This window comes from Diabrotica undecimpunctata, chromosome 7 (assembly GCF_040954645.1).
Source record: "Diabrotica undecimpunctata isolate CICGRU chromosome 7, icDiaUnde3, whole genome shotgun sequence".
NCBI classification, from domain to species: domain Eukaryota; kingdom Metazoa; phylum Arthropoda; class Insecta; order Coleoptera; family Chrysomelidae; genus Diabrotica; species Diabrotica undecimpunctata.
The window spans coordinates 148,319,254-148,343,684 of NC_092809.1; the positions used below are offsets into that span (position 1 = coordinate 148,319,254).

Below are 24,431 nucleotides of genomic sequence, written 5' to 3' on the forward strand. Positions count from 1 at the left end.
AAATGTTTGATATTTGATATTTTAATAAATTAAAGTAATTTTATAATGTTAACTATTAAATATTTTTTGTATAACAAATAGTAATTTTACTTATTTTTTATTACAATAAAAAAGTTTTTAAATTTATATTGCATAAATAATGGTTGTTCAGATATAAGAAAAATTTGATTTATTATTACATTAATAATCAAATACAAAATATATTATTTCTATTTATCAATAGGTAAAATTCAATTTGTAGAATTCCTTTAACATTTTACAAATAATTATTAATCAAAATCAATTTAATAGTGGAATTATCAATTTTTTAAGTTTTGAAATTTACTTTGTAGATATTTTCAATATTTTTTTTAACTTTTAAATTGATTGAATTTTTTTTTCATTAGTTAATTATAATTTTACAAATTCTGTTTGGACATTAATTTTGCATCATTATTATTTTAAAATATTAAAATAATAATGATGCGCGTTCCATTTAGACCAGTAATTCTAGACGTATGCGCTAAATGTAATAAGTATCAAGATGCTTTTATCCAACTTGGTGAAACTGACTTCGATTGTAATGAAGTTTTTGAAACCTTAGAAACTTTCATATGTCACTTATATGGAACAGGACTGACGAGAACAATTCCAATAAGAAAAGTAAACGATGTCAGATTTTCACTATTTAACCGGCAGTATAAGTTGCATGATGTAAACGAGCCTTTTTAAAAAAAAAACTAAAAAATTTCGATGCTTCAAGCTTACCACCATGTCAAGATGAATTACACCAACATCTACTGCGAGCCCATTATATTTCAAATATTTGGACAAATGCTCATAAAAAAGTACCAACAGAATTGATTGTTGAAGAACATGGTTGGGCGTTTTAAGATGAAACATATAAATTCAAATGGTTTAGTGGACCTTAGATGCCAGAATCAGTTCGAGAAGTAGTGATTGAAAATGAAGAAGATAATGAATGTGATATTATTGAAAGTGAAAGTGACGAAGATGATGACTGTGATGACATCAATGAGAGTGAGAAAAATGACGAAATTTTTAAAGTTTTTCTAAATTTTTTTTTCTTATCGGAAAAATCGTTTGAAAATTTTTGGAAAAAAATCATGGTATAACTGACAGAAAATCGAAAGGATTCTCTAGAAAGGAGAAAACTCTACTTGACGCTTTTCAGAATAGTAACAGAAGTGAGCATACAAATCTTCAAATCAATCGGTATAAAAATATCATAATAAAATCAGTTTGAAAATTGTTACCGAGACCTAAAATGCGCAGGCAAGTGGTACATTTGACCCCGTTTTATGGCTCTCTGTACCAACCCAGCTGTCCGCTCTTTTGGATTTAGAGTTTTTAAGGGCTAAATAATGAGCCATGAAAATGGTGGACATATTACTTATCGTTAATTTTTCCCCAAAAAATTGCAATTTCACCCCTGTCCGCCACCCCTTATGTATCCACTCTCGCGTCCGCCCTTTGGGATTTCGTCTAGTTATACCAAGATCTTACTCTGGGCAAATTTTCAGCCATATTATCGATCGTTAATTTTTCCGAAAAAAATTACAACTTCATCCCTGTATAGCCACCCCCTGTACCACGAGGGGCGTCCGCCTGTAAGGCAAAGTCTTAACCCAGTTACAATGAATATATTCCAATAGAGAAATGCCATATTACTGATCATTCCAAAATTTCGGCTCTATCTCTCCGACTATTAGGCAAGCTCCTCTTTCCTTTAAAGGAGACAGATAGTTGAACGATATTTTATACAATGTCTATCACCAGGTATGGATTTATTTTTGTCCAAGTTTTATATTGGTCCACTATTTCAAATGCAGTTCAAACAGACATATATTAAATTGTATGTTCCGTTTTAAATTCGTTCAATCTATTATGGTATGTAATATGAAATATATTTTTATTTAAAGGTATTAAAGAAAGCTACTCTCAAAATTCGAGACCGCCATAGAACAAAGATGGAACGAAATATACTGGTGGACGTAGAACATCCGTTCATAGTCAAATTACATTACGCCTTTCAGACTGAAGGAAAACTTTATTTGGTTTTAGACTTCTTAAGAGGAGGGGATTTATTTTCTAGATTAAGTAAAGAGGTGAGTTTTTATTGTATATTTTTTTTTATAAAAGAAACTTTCTTATTTCTGAATAATAAAACTTTTTGTAGGTTATGTTTACTGAAGATGATGTAAAATTCTACCTGGCTGAATTAGCTTTAGCTTTAAACCATTTACACTCACTTGGAATTATTTATAGAGATCTCAAACCAGAAAATGTGTTATTAGATTCAGATGGCCATATAGCACTAACGGATTTTGGACTTTCCAAGTTACCTTTAGGAGAAGGAAAAGCGTACAGTTTCTGTGGGACGGTGAGTACAACTTAATATGTATGAACATGGAAATATTATCTTCTTTCTTAAGTAATCCTTAGTCCGTACCACGAATCAATTTGAAAACCTCTTCTGGTGTTTTATATATGGACGTGATCATTCTCTTAGTTCCGCTGTTAAAGTAACAGAAAGATCTCAGAAGAAGCCCAAAGGTAACAGAGTAAACATATCTTAGTCCTATTGAAAGAAGAAGAAAACAAGGTATTTTGCCCAGGAGGCATGAATGTATGAGATGTAGTTGGATCTCGTCGACAATTCTAGAGCCGAAAACAGATTCGGAGAAAGAAATGAAGGATTCTTAGCCAAGATTCCTACTTACTAGAGTAGTCAGGCTGCGCAACGCCATCTGCTTCAGATGACAGAAAATAGCCACTGGTAATATTTGAAAAAACATATTTATCATCAAGAAACGTTTTAGTCTTTGTTTCGTTTTTCTTCGTATTCTTATCATATTACTCGGGAGTTACAATCTGGCACTGTTGAATGGATGTTGGGAGAGTCACCTCTTGTGAGCTTTCCTTTGTCAGTCGTTGATTCCAAAAGATTTCCATTCATAGAAATAAAAATTTAAAACAAATTTCGATTCTTATCGAGAGTTTTTTACGAGGATTCGTGCAGCCAAAACCTTAATAGATAAATATGTAATGTATTTAGACTCATTATTAAAAGTTATGAACTCCTTTTTCAATAAAAAAACCAAGCAGAAAATGGACATGGATGAGCCCCGATAAAAAGACAAAGAATGAAATAGATTATATCTTAACGAAGAATAGAAACCTCGTAGAAGACGTATCAGTATTAAATCAGTTTGACCTAGGAAGCGATCATAGACTAATAAGAACAAAACTAATAATTAACAAAAAACTAGAAAGAAAAAGAATACATGAAAAAAGATACAAATGGACATCTGAAGAAATCAAAAATAGTGAATTTAATAAAAAGATAGCGCATGCATTAAATCAAGTTAGCATGCAGCAGATAAACTCCAATGATATTGATGATTTGAATAACCTTATTACCGAAACAGTGAATAAAAGCCTTCTGCAACTGAAAAAACCAAAAACAACATACAATGAATTAGACAAAGAAATATTACAACAAATAAAAAGAAGGAAGATCTTAAATAAATCTAACAAAAGGGGAACCGACGAATATAGAGAACTTAATAGGCAGATTAGAAAAGGAAGCAGACAACAAAAAAGAAAAGAAAACGAAAAATTAATAACAACAACTATTGAAAAAAATAAGAGTATGAAATGCCTCAGACCGACACTAGGACGACGTCAGATGATATCATTAATGGGAAAAGACGAAAATGAAATCACAACTAGAGAAAACATACTGACACGAATAGAAGAATTTTACACAGAACTTTACAGAACACATCAACAAGATGATGAGATGAGACCAGCACGGAAATTAATAAAAAATGTTGGATCAGAAATAATGCCAAAAGTAACAATTTCAGAGGTAACTACAGCATTGGAAAATATGAAGAGAAATAAAGCTGCAGGAGAAGATAATATTACCACAGATATGATATTAGAAGGAGGTAAGGAACTAATTGCAATTGTAACTAAGCTTGTGGACAGTTGTTTACATCAGGGCAAAGTCCCTAAGAGCTGGAACAACTCTAAAGTAATCTTATTACACAAGAAAGGTGATAGTCGAAAATTGGAAAACTACAGACCCATCAGCCTACTGTCACACCTGTTTAAAATACTCACCAAAGTCATAACTACTCGACTAACAAGGAAATTAGACGAATACCAACCATATGAACAGGCAGGTTTTAGAAAAGGCTATTCAACTTCCGATCACCTGTTAACCACAAAAATATTAATAGAAAAATGTAACGAATACAAGTTTCCAGTTTTCCTAGCATTTGTAGACTACGAAAAAGCTTTCGATACCATAGAACACACGGCCGTAATAAACGCAATGCAAAATTGTAGAATAGACAGCAGATATATTAACTTAATAAAAGAAACTATGAACCAAGCTACAGATACATACTACCTAAATGAAAATGAACACACGAACCCTGTACCATTAAACAGGGGAGTCAAACAGGGAGATATTTTATCACCCAAACTGTTCACCTTAGTTTTGGAGGACGTTTTTAAAAACCTAAATTGGAAATATAAGGGAATAAACATCAATGGCCGCTACCTCAGTAATCTACGATTTGCAGATGACATAATCCTGATAGCTACTGACCTACAAGAAATGCAAACCATGCTTTTAGAACTACATACCGAATCTTCTAAAATAGGACTGAAAATGAATTTAAACAAAACAAAAGTCATGCACTCCGAAGACACCGTGACAATAATAAACGATAAAGTTATAGAAAAAGTTGAAGAATATATATACTTAGGACAAAAAATAATACTAAATAGGGAAATTCAAACTGAAGAAATAAAGAGAAGAAAGTTAGCTTGGGCAGCATTCGGTAAACTGAACTATATACTCAGAAATCAACAAATTCAATTACATCTTAGACCTAAAGTTTTTGATGCATGCATTATTCCGATATTAACTTATGCGGCACAAACATGGACAATCACAAAAAAGAATATGAATATACTTAGAGTCACTCAACACGCGATGGAAAGAGCAATGCTAGGTATATCACTTAAGGACAAGAAAACAAACACATGAATAAGACAGAAAACCAAAGTCACCGATGTGGTGCAAAAATCATTAAAGTTGAAATGGGAATACGCTGGACATGTAGCTAGGAGCGATCTAAACAAATGGCACAGATCAATTTTAACCTGGAGACCATACCAACACAAAAGACCCAGAGGCAGACCTCCTATGAGATGGACAGATGATCTGAAAAGGACTGCCGGGAAAAATTGGCTACAAGTAGCGTACAATAAAAAACAATGGAAAGGAAGACTTGAAGAGGCTTATGTTCAGATGTGGACGTGAATGGCTAGACGAAGAAGAAAGAAGAAGATTAAAAGTTATGTGGGGGATAATTACAAAGCATTAAGTTTTCACTTCCGATTTCGAGAAAATTAGAAAAACAAGTTTAACCATGAACTATGATAGCTATATATTGTGTATTATAAATCATCTTACGTCAAGTGAGTTGTTAGGAAGATGCGTTTGAAGCCAATTGTGCTCTGTATCCACAGATTCTAATTCTTGTTTTTGTTTTTATTTTTATATAAAACTAAACTTTAAAAAATAACATATTATACCTTGAGTAATCTTGATAACTGATTCATCATCTACGTGAAAAAGAAAGAGAGAAAAATAATATGTAATATTTTACTTCAGGTTATGAAAATTAGAAAAATCATATCCATAAACTTTCTAATGAAAGTTTTATTGCCAGTTTTTTTATTTAAATTTTATAATAAGGAATGCCTGGAATTCGTACGCAATGTCATTTTATAACGTGTATTATTTACATTATGGAAAACGTGTACTAATGGACTCGATGTTCCGATTTGGTAATTATTATATTGTTTTTTAAAACAAATCGAATCTAATTTATACCAATAATTGTTATAATCTAGACATTGTAATACTAACTTAAAAAAAAATGATAAACATTAATTTTTAGGTTGAGTATATGGCGCCCGAGGTTGTCAACCGACAGGGACACACTTTCGCTGCCGATTGGTGGTCATTTGGTGTCTTGATGTATGAAATGCTAACAGGTGTTCTTCCGTTCCAAGGTGCCAATCGCCGAGAAACAATGAATCAAATTCTTAAAGCTAAACTAGGAATGCCTGCCAACCTTAGTCCCGAAGCTCAAAGTCTCTTGCGGGTTTTATTCAAGAGAAATCCAGCTAACAGGTAAAAGATAAATATACAATCTTAAGTGTTTTTATACCTGTTTGTATTTATAGCTTACTTAAGACAGAAGAAATTTTCAATTAATAGGTTACCTTTTGTGCGGGCGATGTCATTAGTTTCGAATTTAAATAAACAAGGTTTGTAACCCGGTCGATAGAGGCGCTGATAATCAAATTGTTTGCGCAATTCATACTATTCAACCAACAGAAATATGCTGATATTATGATCTTAATAATACACAGAAAACAATAACTTCGGAAATATAACCTTAGTCAACTCAGTTTTAAACATTTTACCAGTCATAGAACAGAATTAGGAATAAGATGCCATTACCTGAGCGGCAACGAGGATTTAGGCCTAATAGATCAACGGTGGAGTCAATATGTGTTATACGCCACCTGATAGAAAAGTCGAAAAAGCTCAACAATTTCTTGTTTTCCTGTTTGGTTTACCTTACCAATGCGTTGGAGAGGTTGCGGCCAAGTGAAGGTATCAAAATTCTTGCGCAGGGTTAACATGTATTATGAAATCAAAGATTTGTTAAAGAATCTAAAATGTGAAACAGAAGAGGATAAACAACTCTCAAAAGGTAGTCGTTGTATGGAATTATTTGCGTGTATTTAACTCAATCTCAAACTCTTAGATATAGTCGGTTCGCTATATTTACGCGGGTTTCGGATTAACAAAATTATGCTAATGACTCATTGATAACCAGTTGCAGTAAACGACTTCCCAGAAAATTAGGTAAAAACTGCATTAATGGTCATATTTTAAAATACATTAAAATAACATTAGGGTAGGTATAAATTTGTTACAATATTGCAGTTGAATTGATTCTTTGCCAGTGTTGACATTGTATGTTTGGTGGAAATATTTAAAAATGCCTAGACGTGTGTTAGATGTAGATAGTCTAATTTGTAGTGTACATAAGTATTTTACGGATGAAAAAGAAAATGGCGGTCCTTTAAAATCGGTAATGTCTGTTCAACAACGCGTATGTGATGCTCTAGGAATTAGTGAAACCAAACTAAGAGGAGTATTACAAAATCGCAATAATGAACGGCCGAAAGAAGATCACCGAAAAACTCTCCTATCATTGAAAACGAAAGATATTCCAGATGGAAAAAAATTTGAAATTCGTGATACAATTTATCGAATGCGAGCCAACAAGGAACATGTGACCTTAAATACAATTCTCTCGGAATTAAAAGATAGAAAATTTGACGAAATTGGCAGAACAAGTCTATGGCAAGTGATACATAATTTGGGTTTCAAATTTCAAAAGGAGGATAACAGAAGAGCCCTTTGTGAAAGAAATTCTGTTGTGCATAAAAGAATTAACTTTCTAAGAAAATATTCTAAATTAAAAGAAGAAAGGGCAAATTTTATATATTTAGACGAAACATGGATATTTTCTAGGGGTGCAACCAAGAGAATATGGCAAGATGATAACGTAAAGTCTATCAAACATACTGATGGAGAAGGGAAGCGACACATAATTTTACATGCAGGAGGGAAATCGGGTTTTATAGAAGGTGCTGATTTAATATTTTCATCTAAATCAAAATCAAGTGACTATCACGATAATATGGACACAGAAATGTTTGTAAAATGGTTACATGAAAAACTTCTCCCAGGTTTAAGTGAGCCCAGCGTAATTATTTTAGACAATGCACCTTACCATTCTGAAGTATTAAACAAAAGTCCAACGAATTCTTGGACTGTTAATAAAATCAAAGAATGGTTGACAAAGGAACATATACCATTTACACAACATATTTTAAAATCAGAATTATTACGCTTGGCAAATATCCACGCAAAACCAAAAACCTTTGTTGTGGATCAGATTATTGAAAGTTACGGTCATCAAGTTTTACGTCTGCCACCGTATCATTGCCAGTTTAATCGAATATATATGGGGAATAGCAAAACAATATTATGACAACCATATTGGGCCTAACGGTTATAGCGACGACGCAGTTCGGGAAACTTGGCGAAAGGCACTTTCAATTGTAACTCCAGAAGTGTGGTGCAACTGTATATTCAAGTGCGAGAAACTAATAGAAGATTGGTGGACTCGTGAAAATAAAATAAACGAAATAAGTCCAATCATAATAACAATTAATGGTGATGACAGTGATGATGATGACGATTATGATATTTTTGATGATAATGACTGATTTTCATTTTTGTTGGCAAGTTAAATTTTTTTATTTTTCATTAGAAATTCTCTCCATGGAACAAATATACATAGACCATATTTTCTGTGTGAAGTGTAATATAAAATTATTATTAGGTTTATATTAGCCACATTAGACTCCATTAATGAAGTAATTCTCCTTATTATACTGTCAATTATATAAAAGATTTTCCATTATTATTTAATTAAAAAAAGTTATGGATTATTTTTCATTTCAGTTGACCAGTTGATATTTCCCCAAAGAGCAGGTAATTAAAACTGGGTACTTACAATAAAATTGTCAATCCGAAACCCGCGTAAATATAGCGAACCGACTATATAAAATTTATCAGCAAAAACACGATTAGGTTATTATTATGGTCAAAGTCGCGAATGTGCATAGTTTTCAATTTGATATGTTGTGGTAGAATAGCTCGCGAAATGTAATTAGTTTTTAAGGTAAAACAGTGTTCCGATTCCAAATTATTTTTACCTTCTTCCCGACATTGGAGTGAAGTTTTCCAACACTACAGGCGCGATACAATTGTACGGTATGCCATTTATATTACCATTGAATAAAAATGTCGGACGAGATTTCTAGAAAAAAACAAATGAATTTTATCAAAATTTGGAATATTACAAAAAAAAAATAAATTGACATGTTCAAGAGTTTTCCATAGTGGGGAGTTAGTTCATAACTTTTTACACAGTCGACAGTCACCATTGAATCATTGACTATGAAATTACACATAGTTAATTTTTACACAGTTACCATTTTGGCAGAAGAGATATTGTCATATAATTTCATATAAAATAATTTTACAAGATGACGCCCGTTCGACATTTTGGAATGATTACGTAACTAAAACAGCAAACTGATTTTGATATATAAAATTATTAATAAATACTGATCCAACTTTTTACTTTATAGGTTATGTTCTGGACCAGGGGGAATTGAGGATTTAAAAAAGCATGAATTTTTTGCAACCATCGATTTTGAATCACTATTAGCAAGGAAGAAACGGCCTCCTTTCCAGCCGGCTGTGTGTGGTCCCGAAGACGCGTATTTCGATTCAGAGTTTACTAGCAAAACGCCAAAAGATTCACCTGGTGTGCCTGCGAGTGCAAATGCGCACGAGTTATTTAGAGGGTAAGGCTAATCTTTCTCACAAAATAGTGTGTTTCTATGTCTAGTAATAAATTCATCTGATCGTATGATCTATAGATATCATCATCATCGTCATAGCGTTAGTTCCGTACTATTGTAGAGTCCGCAGCTTTGATCAGTGCTCTTCACCTAGCTCGATCCAGTTCGTCGTCTGGCGTGGCATTGACAGTCTTAGGTGGCCGTCATGGTCGGGGTCCTTTATAGTTTAGCCCTTTCGCTGTTCTTGCCACGGAATTTTTGTCCCTATGAACTACATGTCTATATCAACTTAGTCGATTTTCCCGCATTTTGTTGTAATTGGCGCAACTCTCATTATTTTACTAGTATCTCCATTCTTGAAGTGATCACGGCCATGTATGTTGCGGATAACGGTTTTGTATACTTCTGCCTTGAGTCGATTGGGCATTCTACGATCGCGTAGAATGTCGATTGGGCTTCCATTTCCCGTAAACCTAAATGCCTACAATGCGACATTTTTCGAAGTCGCTCAAATGGCGAAATTGCCGACGAGCGCGAGCTTTTGGCATTTTAAATGTTTTGGGTAAATCAAAAACAATTCAAATTGACTAAAAATTACAAAAAAAAAACTAAAGTTAATTATACAGAAATAAATTTTATCTTTTTTGTTTTTGCGAAAAAAAAAAAAGAAAAAAACTGCAAAGAAATACTTTTGATCCAAATATATAACCGTATACAAAGTGTTGTATTTTTTTTGGTCCTCCGTTGGGATATTGTTCTGAAGCTATTTTCTTGTGGCATTTTAAAGTAATTACTATTTAAATGGGAATAAGCCACAATTAAAGGTTAAAGTACGTTTATTGACGTTTCAATTTCCACTTCGGAAATCGTTCTCAAAATACAAACAGTAAATTAAACAAATTTTGTTTTTTTGTTACTTAGTGAAAAATTCTTCTAATTTAATTTTATCTGACTCATCTATATTGACAATTCAAACATACATTATACATTTTAAAGTAGACGATAAAATAAATTGTCCCAGGAACGCAACTCAACAATATTGGCAATATCATTTTAAAGTCGTCTACTTTAAAATGTATAATGTATGTCTGAATTGTCAATATAGATGAGTCAGATAAAATTAAATTAGAAGAATTTTTCACTAAGTAACAAAAAAACAAAATTTGTTTAATTTACTAATGTTTGTATTTTGAGAAAGATTTCCGAAGTGGAAACTGAAACGTCAATAAACGTACTTTAACCTTTAATTGTGGCTTATTCCCATTTAAATAGTAATTACTCCGTTGGGATATACCGGAATTCCGGCAGTACCACTAATCCTGTACGATCCACTAATCCACTAATTAGGAAAAGAGGTAGCCTGGTTCTGTCCTCTGAAAATCCACTCTCATTACGCAGAAAATATCTGGCAAGCAAATGCTAAAATAATTAATTAAATACAGCTGATATAACAACTACATTCTTCTTAAAAAATAATTCCCCACCACTTGCAAAAGCATTTGTAACTTACAATGAACTTAAGGCAATTAATTCTCCTTATAATCCTATTTGGGAATCATTGGACATACCACACCTGACAAGTGTTCTATCTACAAACATTATTATTCCTAAATACCAAACTGAATTTTGTCATAATACTCTCAAGGAGATCTTAAGTAACTACTCAAATTACATTGCAATCTATACAGATGTGTCAAAATGAGTAACATGTACAACCAGTGTTTACTTTGTACCAAAAATAAGGACTAAAAAAGCATTTACTTTAAATAATCAATCCAGCATCTTTTCCGCTGAAGCATGTGCTATATATAAAGCCCTTGAATGTTGTTGTGAAAACCAATGGAGCAATCCAACAGTTACTAAAATGATCGGCTTTATCATATGATATTAAATTTGTATTGGTTAAGGAACATTCAGACATATTGGTTAATAGTATTGCGGATTCAATAGCTAAAAATCCACTAAAGCACTCAGATATATTTCCGAGAGGAAGATTGTGGTGGAAAATGGTGTGATGGTGGATGTAACGGCTGGGGTCCCGTAGGGCTCCGTCCTGGGTCCGACGTTGTGGAACCTAGCATACGACGGGGTCTTAAACTGCGAATATGGGGAGGGTGTGACCCCCTTCGCATTCGCGGACGACCTTGCTATGCTGGTGGCGGCACGGGACAGGGAGGAACTCTTGCTTCGGATTACGCGTGCGTGTGTACTAGTTGAGGATTGGATGAGTGAGCATGATCTTTCTTTCGCGGAGGATAAGACGGAGGCTGTAGTACTCAGAGGCTATAGAAAGAGAGATAGGGTGGAATTTGAGTGCGCGGGAACGAGAGTGGCGCCCAAAAAGTACGTTAAGTATCTTTACTCTCCACCAGTGTGGGAGTTGGGGGGAACATCTGAGGGGGGTGACCCGCAGAGCTATTCAGAGAATGGCTGCGCTGGGGAGGATAATGCCTAATATCGGTGGTCCCAAATCCGAAAGGAGAAGGGCGCTCCACGGTGTTGTGCAGTCTGTCGTCCTCTACGCGGCCCCAGTCTGGAGTGAGGCGGTAGAAATACCAACTTACAAGAGGCTCATGGTACGCGTGGACAGAACTAGTCTGCTGCGGGTAGCATGTGCCTACAGAACTGTGTCAGCTGCCGCTCTGTGGGTTATCACCGGCTGTGTTCGTTTACATGTACTAGTAGGTGAAAGGGCAAGGATTCACAGCCGTAGGGGGCGGAACATTGGAGAGCGAGAAATGAATGAGATAAGACTGGCCGAGAGATTAGTCTCAATTGGTCAGTGGCAACAGGAGTGGGAGGCAACACGTGATGTGGCGGAGTGGACGAAGTCACTAATCCCGAACCTTCGAAGCTGGGTGGACTGTGGGCATAGGCATCTGGATTATTATCTAACGCAAATGCTCACAGGCCATGGATGCTTCCGCAGCTACCTTTTCAGGTTGAGGAGGGCTCAGTCCGATCAGTGCCTTTACTGTGGTTTTTCGGATACTGTGATACACACGATGTTGGAATGTGAGCGTTGGGTGGATGAAAGAGATAAGTTTGTAAGAGAGTGTAACTGCAGAATCTTTGATTCCGTGAGAGAAATGGTGGAGAAAATGATGACGGATGAGTGGTGGTGGACACGGATCCACAAATTTATCAGGGAGCTGCTCTCTTCGAAAGAACGAGAGGAGAAGGAACTCGCAACAGACTTCTAAAACAAGCGAGAAGCACCTTGGTGGAGTTCGGACTGTCGCAGGCCGAAATAAGAGCAAATGGGAGACAGACGACGCGAGAGAGATGGCAGCCTCGCTAAGGCAGGAATTGAAAGTCCTTGGTGGTTCGTGCGGATGTAGTTTCCTCAATGAATGTGTCGGAGAAAGAATGGGAATCGGGCGATAGCAGGGCATCAGGAGAGATGTTTGCCTTAACCGGCCCTTCCATCCTGATTTCTGGCGTGACAGAGGAGAGGTTTTTAGTTGGACGCCGACCGTCTCGGAGTGGTGACGGGGCGAGATGTCAAAGGTCTAAATTCCTGGGGCATCTCGCCCTGGCACGGCTTCACTAGGGTATTAGGAACTCAACACTACCTGTGTGAGGCACAGGTGTCTGTATGCAGATTTTCCTTCTTCTCTTTAAAGATGTAAAAAAAAGCACTCAGATATATTGATTGAAGAATTTAACTCATGTGATCTCCTTGAATATGTAAAACAGCATATGAAATTTAAATGGGATAGACGTTGGATTCAGTTCGGTGAAACTACAGGAACTCATTTGTTTAAATTACAACCAACAGTGGCTGCGAACCAATTTTACAAAGTTTTTGCACTAAGTAGAAATACATTGTCGGCCATCCTAGGATAAAAAGTAGATCATAAATAATGTTTTCAGAAGCATCTACACAAAATAGGAGTTTTCCAACAGGCAGATGTGAGTCTGAAACTAGTATAACTGATCATAATAACATATTCTTTAACTGTCCCTTACATGTCAATGCAAATACGTGGCTACTTCAAGAATTGCTGAAAGCAGGTTTAAGGACGCCATTAAACTTAAATGTAGTATTAAGTGAAGATAATAAAAAAAAATTTAATTGATTATGGTATTTCAGCAAAAAATTAAAGTAAGGGTGTGAATAAAAAATTTGATCGTTTGAATGGATGTCCTTTGTATGTGTACCTATTTTTTGCCCACCTATCTAACCGTGGTTTATGTCTTGTGTGTTATAATTAGGTCGCTCTGAACCCCTGAGCATGAAAGTGTCCTCCCTGTACAATCCTGAATGAATGAATACTAATATTTGTATGTAATTACGTGGCTAAAAGTACTAAACCAAGGCTAAAATACAAAAAAAAAACAACTTCATGATATTACGATGTTTGCATCAGGTTAACGACTAAAAAGAAGTGAAACTAACCACGTGTGATAGACTTTCTTTTTTGTCTTCTATCTTATTCACCATTATGGGTGTGTTTTTTTGTTTTCCTCTTCTAGTAATTATTTTGCAGCACTACAAATGACTTTCTATAACCCCTCGTTAAAGTCTACGCGTTTCCATCTTCAATGTTATTTATTTTTGCAGTTACTCTCCATTCATAAAAAATCGTACCGACTCTTGTCTCAAGCTTTGAAAATTGTATTTGGGTGCCGTGAGCTCTTCTTCTTCTCGATGTTGGCTATCTTATGTCGTTTTCGATACGGAATGTATATACTGGCCTTTACCAGGAAATGCTCTGATCCACATTGGGGTCCTCTATGTACCCTTACGTCCTTAACCTTTACCCGCCCAACAATATGTAGGTTGAATGTATGCACAAGGGTGTATGCACTATCATTTTTAGTATCTTCTCCATATATCCTGTACTGTTTTTTTATTTTGAGATCAAAAAGCATCAAAATATAAGTTTTTCGATTAATAATTTATTATTTTCTATTTTTCTTAGATTTAGTTTTATAGCTCCGTGCCTATTGGAAAACGGAAATGTGCCAAAGAAAATGGAAACCCCAGTAAATTCAGTAAGAACAAGTGATCGAAATTTCTTTGATGACTACGTTCTATTAGACGTTATCGGAGGAGGTAGTTATAGCGTTTGTAAATTAGGTAGACATAAAACCACCGGACATCAATATGCTGTTAAGGTAAGGAAACATTTTTGCTGTATATTGTGTATTAATCGAAATCTGGGGTTTTAGTTCTATGGGATGAGATTTGCTGTTAGAGTTTTGTAAAAAAAATTATTTTTAGTTTTAAGTTTTTTATTTTACATTTTTAATATCTAATATTGGGCAAATTACATAAAAGATTTGTTTACGGATTATCGTCATATTTCTACGAACACTCTTGATCTGAATGGACCAAAAATATTGAAAAGTAAGGTGATAAAAGCTATAGATCAAACGAAAGATGGGAAAGCAACAGGATGCGATGAAATACCAGTCGAATTTTTAAAAGTTTTTGACGAGAACAACCTGAATGTAGTATTGGAACTGTTTAATAAAATATACTATACTGGTCAAATTTCATCGGACTGCTTGAAATCTACATTTGTGCCCCTTCCCAAGAAATCGAATTCTAAGACGTGTAGTGAATATTGCCTTATAAGTTTAATGAGTCACACCCTTAAAGTATTCTTGCGTATTATCCATTCCAGAATACGAGCAAAATTAGAACACAGCATAAGTAAAACACAGTTCGGTTTTAGATGCGGTTTTGGAACTCTAGAGCCTCTCTTTGCAATACAAGTCTTGATTCAAAAATGTCTGGATCAACAGAAAGATGTTTACGCGTATTTTATCGACTATGAGAAAGCATTCGATCAAACATGACAAACTCATAGAACTATTACATCTTACAGGACTTGACACTAAGGACATCCAGATTATAAAAAATCTATATTGGAATCAACAGCCCACATGAAGAATGGACATATGGTGAGTGAAAACGTAACCATTTCGAGAGGAATCAGACAGGGCTGTATTCTTTCGCCACTGCTTTTCGACCTTTACACGGATCAAATATTTCTAGAGGCACTGGAAGAGTACAACGAGGGCATCAAGATTAATGGCGTACCAATAACTAATTTTCTATATGCAGATGGTACTGTTATACTGGCCGATGACATCGAAGATTTACAGATGATGCTAAATAGAGTAAATACAACTGGCAACCAATTTGGACTGAAGATCAATAGAAAGAAAACTAAATTTATAGTGTTCAGTAAAAAGAACATTCAACATATCGACCTGAATATTGAAGCCGAACGTATTGAAAGAGTACACCGATTTAAATATCTGGGATATACAGTAAATGATAAGTGGGACCCAGACGTAGAGATTAAGATCCGAATTGAAATAGCAAGCTCCAAATGATAAAGCTCTTAAGCAACCGCCACCTAAGCGTTAACCTCCGATGGCGGCCACGAAATGTTACGTACTCTCTACGCTACTTTACGGAGTTGAAGGGTGGACGTTAACAACAGCAACTATAAAGAAGTTAGCGGCTCTAGAAATGTGGCTGTATCGACGCATACTGAGAATACCTTGGACAGACAGAGTGACCAACACAGAGGTATTAAGACGAATGGGTAAAGATGTGGAATTGTTAACAACTGTTAAAAGGAGGAAAGCGTGATACCTGGGCCATGTGTTCCGTAATGATAAGTACAGTCTGCTATAACTTATCGTGGAAGGCAAGATTGAAGGTAGAAGAGGTTTGGGCGGAAAGAAGAAATCCTGGCTGATAAACTTGCGAGAATGGTTTCAAATACCAGAAGCTGCGAACATAATACATGCGGCACAAAACAGAGAAACCTATCGTTTGATGGTCGCCAACCTTCGGTAGAAGACGGCACATAAATAAGAATATCTAATATAATAATAATCCTGATGATTTGCTTGACTTCGTTTTGATAAATTTCTACTGTTAGAACTACATCATACATTGTCACCTTGTGTTGTTAGACTGGAACTAATACGCTTTTCGGCGCGCATCGCCACACCATTTGACAGTTGTAATTGTCTGCTGAATGGACACTGAAAGTGTCCATTGTTGTATACCATTGTTTTAGAAATATATAAATATGCGACACTTCCGAACAATGGCTCTCAGTTATCAGACTAGTAGGCAAGTGCTAGTAGTAGTAGTAGTAGTTCGACAGCGGAGGTCGAACAGTGCAGACACGCTTTGGCAGGAGCGAGCATCATGGTGAATAGTTCTTACCAGAACTAAGGAGCGGAGACGATTCGTGAACCTTGTTATATTGTGAATAACAAAGCGAAGATTTCCAACGCGTAGAGGCGAAAGCGTAAATTCGGATGTGATTAAACCGAGAGGATTTGATTTTATTGAATTCTCTGTCACACTCTGAAGGAGCGAAAGTGGCGGGTTATCAGACCCGTCGAGACACTCACTATGCTTCGTCTGGGATGACACTGTGAGATAAAGAATTTTAGAATCTACATCTGGCAGCAACGGCCCCAGGACGAGTGAGGTGTGAAACTCAAGAGGATCTCTCTCTGGTTCTGACCTAGAGAGTGAGCAACCGCGAAAGGTACCTGGGAAGCACCCAGACTCTTACCACTTCCCCCTCCCCCCAACATACTTGATCATTCTTGGTAACCGCCCTGCCATAAAGCAAATCCACACCCCGATGGTAGTTTGTGCATAACAAACTACAACATTTTTGACACACTCCCACACGATCGATACGAGACCACAGACGAGATGGCAAACAGAAGAGGAGAAATGAGCGACGGGGACTTCAAACACCCAAAAAACAGGAAAGCCAGGAGAAAAGAAAAAGAGGACAGCAAAGGAAACTCAACAGACGACGAGACACCTAAGAGATCGGCAACAGCAAAGCGCTAAAGGCATAGCAGCGAGGACGAAAAGTCTGAGCTAACAACCTTGAGGATGCTCTTGAATGAAAATGACGAAGAAATCACGCTACTGAGGCAAAAAGTCTTAGAGCTACAAGATGCTGGAATCCCAGCAGGCCATCATAGGGCATATCAACAACAAGTTTGAAGAATTTATAACGGCTCCGAAAGGGAGCTATACAAAGGACACCTGGGAAAACCAGGCCAAAAAAGCTACAAAACTCACCAATACAGAGAGGTCTACGGGAACAATCCCAAAGACTAAAATCTCCACACCAGCAGAAAAGCCGAAAAAGAGAGACACTCATCCAAGCTAAAAACCTGGATGACTATAGGACAATGGTTAAACTAATCGAAGAGTTTAACAAAGCAAAACCGATACAGTGGATAGCCTTCCCTTTAGAAGAAGACATAAAACCGAGAATAGTTTTGAGAAGTCTATCCTCCAACACAAAGGCCACCGACATATATGATAACCTGAAACAGGAATATAATATTGACTGTGAATCAGTCAAAAATATGAAATCAAGGAAAAGCGGTAGGAGGAAGCTACCAATGTTTGTACTGACACTGGAGAAAGAGAATGTGATCACAAACCTGATGCACATGAAGATACATATAGAGGACATAAGAACTGGGCCCACACAGTGCTTTAATTGCCAAGGGTACCACCATGCGCAGAGAGCGTGCTTTAGGGCACCAAAATGTGTAAAGTGCGGCGAGGATCACCCCAGTAAGGAATGCCAGATGCCTCGCGATCAGAAGGCGAAGTGCGCCAACTGACAGGGACAACATCCGGCAAATTTCAGAGGATGTCCCAGATGTCCTACCTCGGGAAGACAACAAGCCCCGCAGGGAAGGCTACAGCAACAGACAAACGGACCGTCTTACGCGCAGGCAACAAAAGCACAACAGTACGAGAATAATACTATATTGATCTCGAAGCAACAGCAGGATGGACTAGTGAACTCAGTCAAAGAACTGGTCACTAGAATTGTCCACAAGGCGATATCGGACATCAAGTTAGCACTGTACTAAGGCAGGCTAACAGAGGTTACTTAAGGATAGGCTCCTGGAACGCAGGAGGCATAAGCACCAACAAGAACATCTTGGACGAACTGATCAACAGAAATGAAATGGATGCCGTGGCAATACAGGAAACAAAGCTCACGAACAGCATCAACATACAGTTTCATGGCTACGACATATATAGGAACGACAATACAGGAAGGAAGTACAGCAATTCTAGTCAAGAAGGGAATCAGACATATCAGAATCCTGACGCCAAAGCTCAACAACATGGAAGCTACAACAATTAGAGTACAAATGAGAGTACTCAGGATGAGTACTGATGCTCAGTACTGAGCAAGAACTCAGAATTACCTCCACCTACGTAAGACCTCAGGACATACTGATCGAAGAAGACTTGAATATGTTCCTAAATATACACGAACCCTCAATTATAATAGGAGACCTAAACGCAAGATCCCCTAGCTGGAATGATAAAGCTACGAACAGAAACGGAAGACTATTAAACCAATACATAGAAAACGACGACTATACCATGGCAATACTGACCCAATACATTATCCATGAAATGGACTTCCCACTCACATAGATATTGTAGTCGCTAGAAACCTATGACTTCAAACAGAAATCCAAACACTAAACGAAGATACAGCGGACCACAACCCTATCCTACTAGAACTAGGAACTTGGGAGGAAGAAAGTACAATTGAAAGAATCAAAAGAAAAACAAAGTGGACAAACTTCAAGAGACTTGCGAGCACTGGAATAAATATCGTCCCAGTGATAGACAACCCACAAGATATAGAGGATTGAGTCCTAGAGTTTGAAAATATCATTCAACAGGCACTACAGAAGAGGGCGTAGAGATGCACACGGGAAGATTTAAAAACATACCACAGGAAATAAAGGACTTGATCATAGAGCAAAGCAAACAGCGAGAAGGACAATGAACCAGGTGGACAAAAACAGGGCAAACGGACTAAATAGAGAGGCAAAACAGCACTAGAACAACACCGTCGTCAAAGCTGGGAAAACCACAATCGAGACATGGAAAAACAAGGCCCAAATATGCAAAATATTTGGAAGCTCCAAAGAATATTCAGAAAGGATAGAAAACCAATCCCTTCAATAGTCAGAGAAAAGTATAATGAAATATAAATATACTATTATATAGAAATATATTTTTAGTAAATATTTTATACAAGATCAAGACAAGATATATACAAGATCACATCAAAAAAATCGAAAATGTTCAAAATTTTGTTTTTTTTTTAAATTTTGTAATGATTTTTGTTGTAAACATATATATTTTTATTTTTAGATAATAAAAAAAACCTTATTTGACTGCCGAGAAGAGGTTGAAATTTTATTAAGATATGGTAAACATCCTGGTATAGTAACGTTAAAAACAGTATATGAAGATGTAACTTCAATTTATTTAGTACTTCAATTGCTTAAAGGAGGCGATTTATTAGATTGTATGATGACGAAAGTGAGTATGTTTTAGATTATTTCTTTTGTATCAAATATAAAACTATGTGTAATTGAATGGCCAAGTGGATGAAGCGGTTATGTTAACAAAAAACTATTTTCTAGTTTGGAATTTGATTTTATCCCCTAAAAGATTAAATATATTCTTTTTCTCGTAATTTAAATAGTTAATAGTAGTTTTCTTGCCATTACTGAAACATTCAGTAATACTGGATATCTTTAACACATGTTTACTAGCCATTATATGCCCAGATCTAAAAAATAAAAACAAAAACTATTACAACATTCAAAAAAACATTTATTTAATCACTCATTATGGCAATTTGATAGAAAGGTTTCCATAGAATGTTGTATTACGACTTAAACTACGAGAAAACTCGTATTTAGTATTAAGTATTTAACAGGATAAAATCATTGGCAACGGAAAAAGAATGAAACATTAATATAAATATTTTTCAACTTTGTAAATAAATTCAATTATTTATTGATTTGTTTCGAAATAAAACTGATAAAAAGAACAACAAAATACCTTGAACCTTAAAATACGAACATTCATAGTAAATATCTTAATCCCTTGATATTCTTACCGCACAAATTAACGAACTACAAATAATACCAATCGCACAGAATGAATGTTCATAATCAAAAGTCCTTATTTATTCTTCAAACAATTAAAAAACCAATATTTCCAATTTCTTATAGGACAAATACACACAAATTAGAATTTTTTAGAAAGGCTTTTAGAATCGCCGCCCATTCTGATATATTTGTTGTTATGCACTGCACTGATAGTGGACTTGTTAGTCCGAAAACGTTCTGTGATGTAACCCTACAGGGCAATATATATATATATATATATATATATATATATATATATATATATATATATATATATATATATATATATATATACATATATATATACCTTTTAAAAGATTTTTAAGTAAACGTTTTTATGGAATTTCATTTTTCTATTTTTCTTGTGGATTCTTATTTTTCTGATTTGTGTGTTAAATAACTCAATATCAAGGATTTAATGAATTCAATTATACCTGTGCGGGTATAGTGTAATCCCCGTGCAAAATATCTTATATAATATTAGTTTCAGGTTGTGAGATATAAGTACTCGAGAAAATAAAGATATATATCGAATGTTGCTTCATAGTTAATTCATTCATGTTTTTTGTTCCTTCGGGTACCTATGATAAATATTTAAGTTAGGCCTAATTACAAATATGAAAAATGTGAAGTGATAATAATTTTGGTAGCTATAAACTTATTTCTACTGGGCTGCATTCTCTATTATTTTTTATTGCTAATAAGAAATTGTTAATATCACTTAAAATAATCGTAGTATCTCTTGTTTTAGAAACGGCTCACCGAATTTGAAGCTGCTGCCATATTAAAAACTCTAGCTACAACAATCGCGTACTTACATGAAAACGGTGTAGTTCATAGAGATTTAAAGCCTGCAAATATTCTTTTTGCTTCAGAAGACTTCTCTCCTGAAAGCGTTACGATCTGTGATATGGGTTTCGCCAAACAGGTTTGTATGCTTGTATTGTTTGTATTAAGCACTCTAATCAACTGACTTTAATTATAATAAAGTGGTTATAATTGTGTAATTTAATCATGTCAGATAAAAACTCACATATTACGTGATGATCCTAATGTAAAATATAGTAGGAGTCTGTTACGACGTAGTAGGAGCGCAGTGGTTCTGTATTTCCTTCTTGAAAGTCTATAGCAAAGCAAATGCAATCATCTATTTCAGCCTGTGACCTCAACCTGTGATACATGCACCACTGGTGTACAAATCATTATTTGCGGTGGTACGCAAAAACAGCCAAAATCAGCATAGCATAAAATAACACAAAAAAAAATTAAAATAGTATTGTACGATACAAGTTCAGTAGGTAACTTTAAAACTAAAATACGGGAGAATTGTCGAAATGCCGATAACGCCGGCAACACTGATTGTGAAATCGCGGAGTAGTCTCCAATTGCCTTTAGTAAATTTAATAGGTATTTAACTTGATAAGTGACTAGATAAGTAAGTCTACATTTGTCGCGTACCTTGTTATTGTAATTATAAAGTAATGGATACATGGTTAAAGAGACCCGTAGAAACTGTAGAGGAATGTTCTGGAAATAAGCAAGTTCGGTACACTGCTCCCCTCTTGGATCTGAGCGTCCCGATCAGTAACTCTATATGTAGGCCCAGGATGGCGGAATCTACAGGACTCTCCAGCTCTGCATGAACCTCTCAGAAAGAAATAACAGTCTACTGTCTTTGAAAGACACGATCTCTTCGAGTTAATGCGGCACACAGTAATTCGTACGCCGGTTTCTCGGAAGATCACTTCAAGCATGCTTCTGACAATCTTCCAATCCAGATTTTCTAGTGCATGGCCTATCTTGGGTAAGGCCAAATTCTTGATGTCATGATTGCACACGATAGAGTTCTTTATTGTTCAACCTGATTATGGATGAAATAATAAAAAAAGTAAGAACTAAAAAAGGATACCAAATGTTAGAAAAATAACTTAAAATAATCTGTAATGCAGACGACGCAATACTACTCTCCCCAAGTGAAGACGATTTACAACGTATGTTGCACCAATTTAATATAACCGCCAGAAAATTTAACATGTTAATTTCCCCAAAAAAAGACAAAAATGCATGGTTACAACAGTAAATTTACTAAGATGTAAATTGTAGCTGGAAGGTCAGATAATAGAACAACTGATGGAGTTTAAATATCTAGGCATCACATTATCTCTCTATGGAAAGCTCAAAACTGAAGTGGAAGATTAAGTGAATAGAGCAAACAGAGCCGCACGCTGCCTGTATGAAACAATATGGAGAAATAAAAATATCGGAAAAGAAATGAAAAGCAGAATTTACAAAACAGCAGCAACAATTTACTAACAGCAGAGATGAAAACAGAAAAATTGATGGTAAGACACTATGGGAGAGAGCTAGAAGGACAGATATACGACGTAGATGCAAGGTGGAAAACATCAAAAACTGGGTAAGAAATAGAAGAGTAGAATGGAACGATCATATAAACCGAATGACAACAAATAGAGTAGTGAAGACTGCAAGAGACGGTTCCCCAATAGGAAGACCGCGAAAACGATGGAACAACTTACTAGAGGCACATTGAAAAACAGACTGAGTCATGTCTACATAAAAAGAAGAAGAAGAAGACCTGTTGCATTTCGAAAATACTTGGAAACTCGTGTTAGAATAGAATTACAAATAGCCCTGAGAATTTAATTTGAATTAAGAAGGGTTGTGGTTGGTATATTTATAGGATATAATCAATTATATAAATTAAAAACACCATAAAGGGCAGATTAACATTAAGACAAGCCTTTGACTAAATTGTTTTCGTACCAATAAATCATAACAACCTTTTTTTAGTAGTTCTTTATTTGTTTTCATTGAATTTATTTTGTTTAACTGTATTTTTAATCGTGATATTTGTATTTCTGTACATACTTTTACGACTTACGACTTAAACTTAACTTAAGTTCATTTAAAACAAATATTGTAGCCCAAAATCAACAAGTAAAATATGAAGTATCATATTTTTTGAAGCAAAGGATTTAAAACTATTACATCGGTATACAAAACTTATTTGAAATTAAGAGTGATGGTTTATTTTACTCTTTTATTTTTATGTTTTAAAACCATTAAATTAGTTAAAAATTAAATTCTTTCCTAAACTTTTAGTTAAGAGCTGAAAATGGACTTCTGATGACTCCCTGTTACACAGCCAACTACGTGGCCCCTGAAGTGTTAAAACGTCAAGGATATGACGCTGCATGTGATATATGGTCATTAGGAGTCGTATTGTATATAATGTTATCGGGAAAATGTCCTTTTAGTACAACACCTAACGACAGTCCAGAGAAGATATTACAGAGGATTGGTTCCGGTAAAGTAGATTTACAGGTAAATTACGTTTTGACATTTCTAAATGACATTTTGACATTCTAGGTGCACTCATTAATTATTGTTTTCGTTCGAATAAGATATGAAGATCTGCGAATAAGGACGAGTATTGCTGATATGTGGAACGCATAATGTTGGAAAATTCTCGAGAATGAAAAATCGGAGAATATTCTGGATATGGAGAATTTTCTGAGAATGAACCCTATGATGAGCTTAGGGATATTGTTGATAGATAGATAGGGATCAGATGAAATAGGGTATTAAGAATCATGAAACTATATACAAAATTATTATGAGACGAAACAACAGAAAACATAAAATTTATTTGATAAAAAAATTAAATTTTCTTCTTAACAGCAAATCATGGATGTGGTGATCTAACCGCCAGTTCAGTTATGGATTGATCTATGTTTAACAATTTTAAATTGGGAGCAATAAAAGTTACCTTACCAGCCCGTTCAGCAGTAAGCTGGTTTCTTTTAGAGGAGTGGATTAAACCATAACTGGATGAACGTAGATGTGTTGGCTGAAAAGCA

The 24,431-nt window shown here is 35.3% G+C and overlaps 1 protein-coding gene across 1 annotated transcript in view; it reads left to right on the forward strand.

Moving 5' to 3' along the window:
- The window catches only part of S6kII (Ribosomal protein S6 kinase II), an 89,893-nt gene that overhangs the window by 56,248 nt on the left and 9,214 nt on the right, over positions 1 to 24,431 (forward strand). The window contains exons 4-11 of the mRNA XM_072538526.1: positions 1,923 to 2,108; positions 2,180 to 2,383; positions 5,988 to 6,223; positions 9,334 to 9,552; positions 14,478 to 14,673; positions 19,763 to 19,933; positions 21,302 to 21,478; positions 23,674 to 23,895. Coding sequence (XP_072394627.1) covers positions 1,923 to 2,108; positions 2,180 to 2,383; positions 5,988 to 6,223; positions 9,334 to 9,552; positions 14,478 to 14,673; positions 19,763 to 19,933; positions 21,302 to 21,478; positions 23,674 to 23,895 — 1,611 coding nt within the window. The remainder of the gene's footprint in view (positions 1 to 1,922; positions 2,109 to 2,179; positions 2,384 to 5,987; positions 6,224 to 9,333; positions 9,553 to 14,477; positions 14,674 to 19,762; positions 19,934 to 21,301; positions 21,479 to 23,673; positions 23,896 to 24,431) is intronic.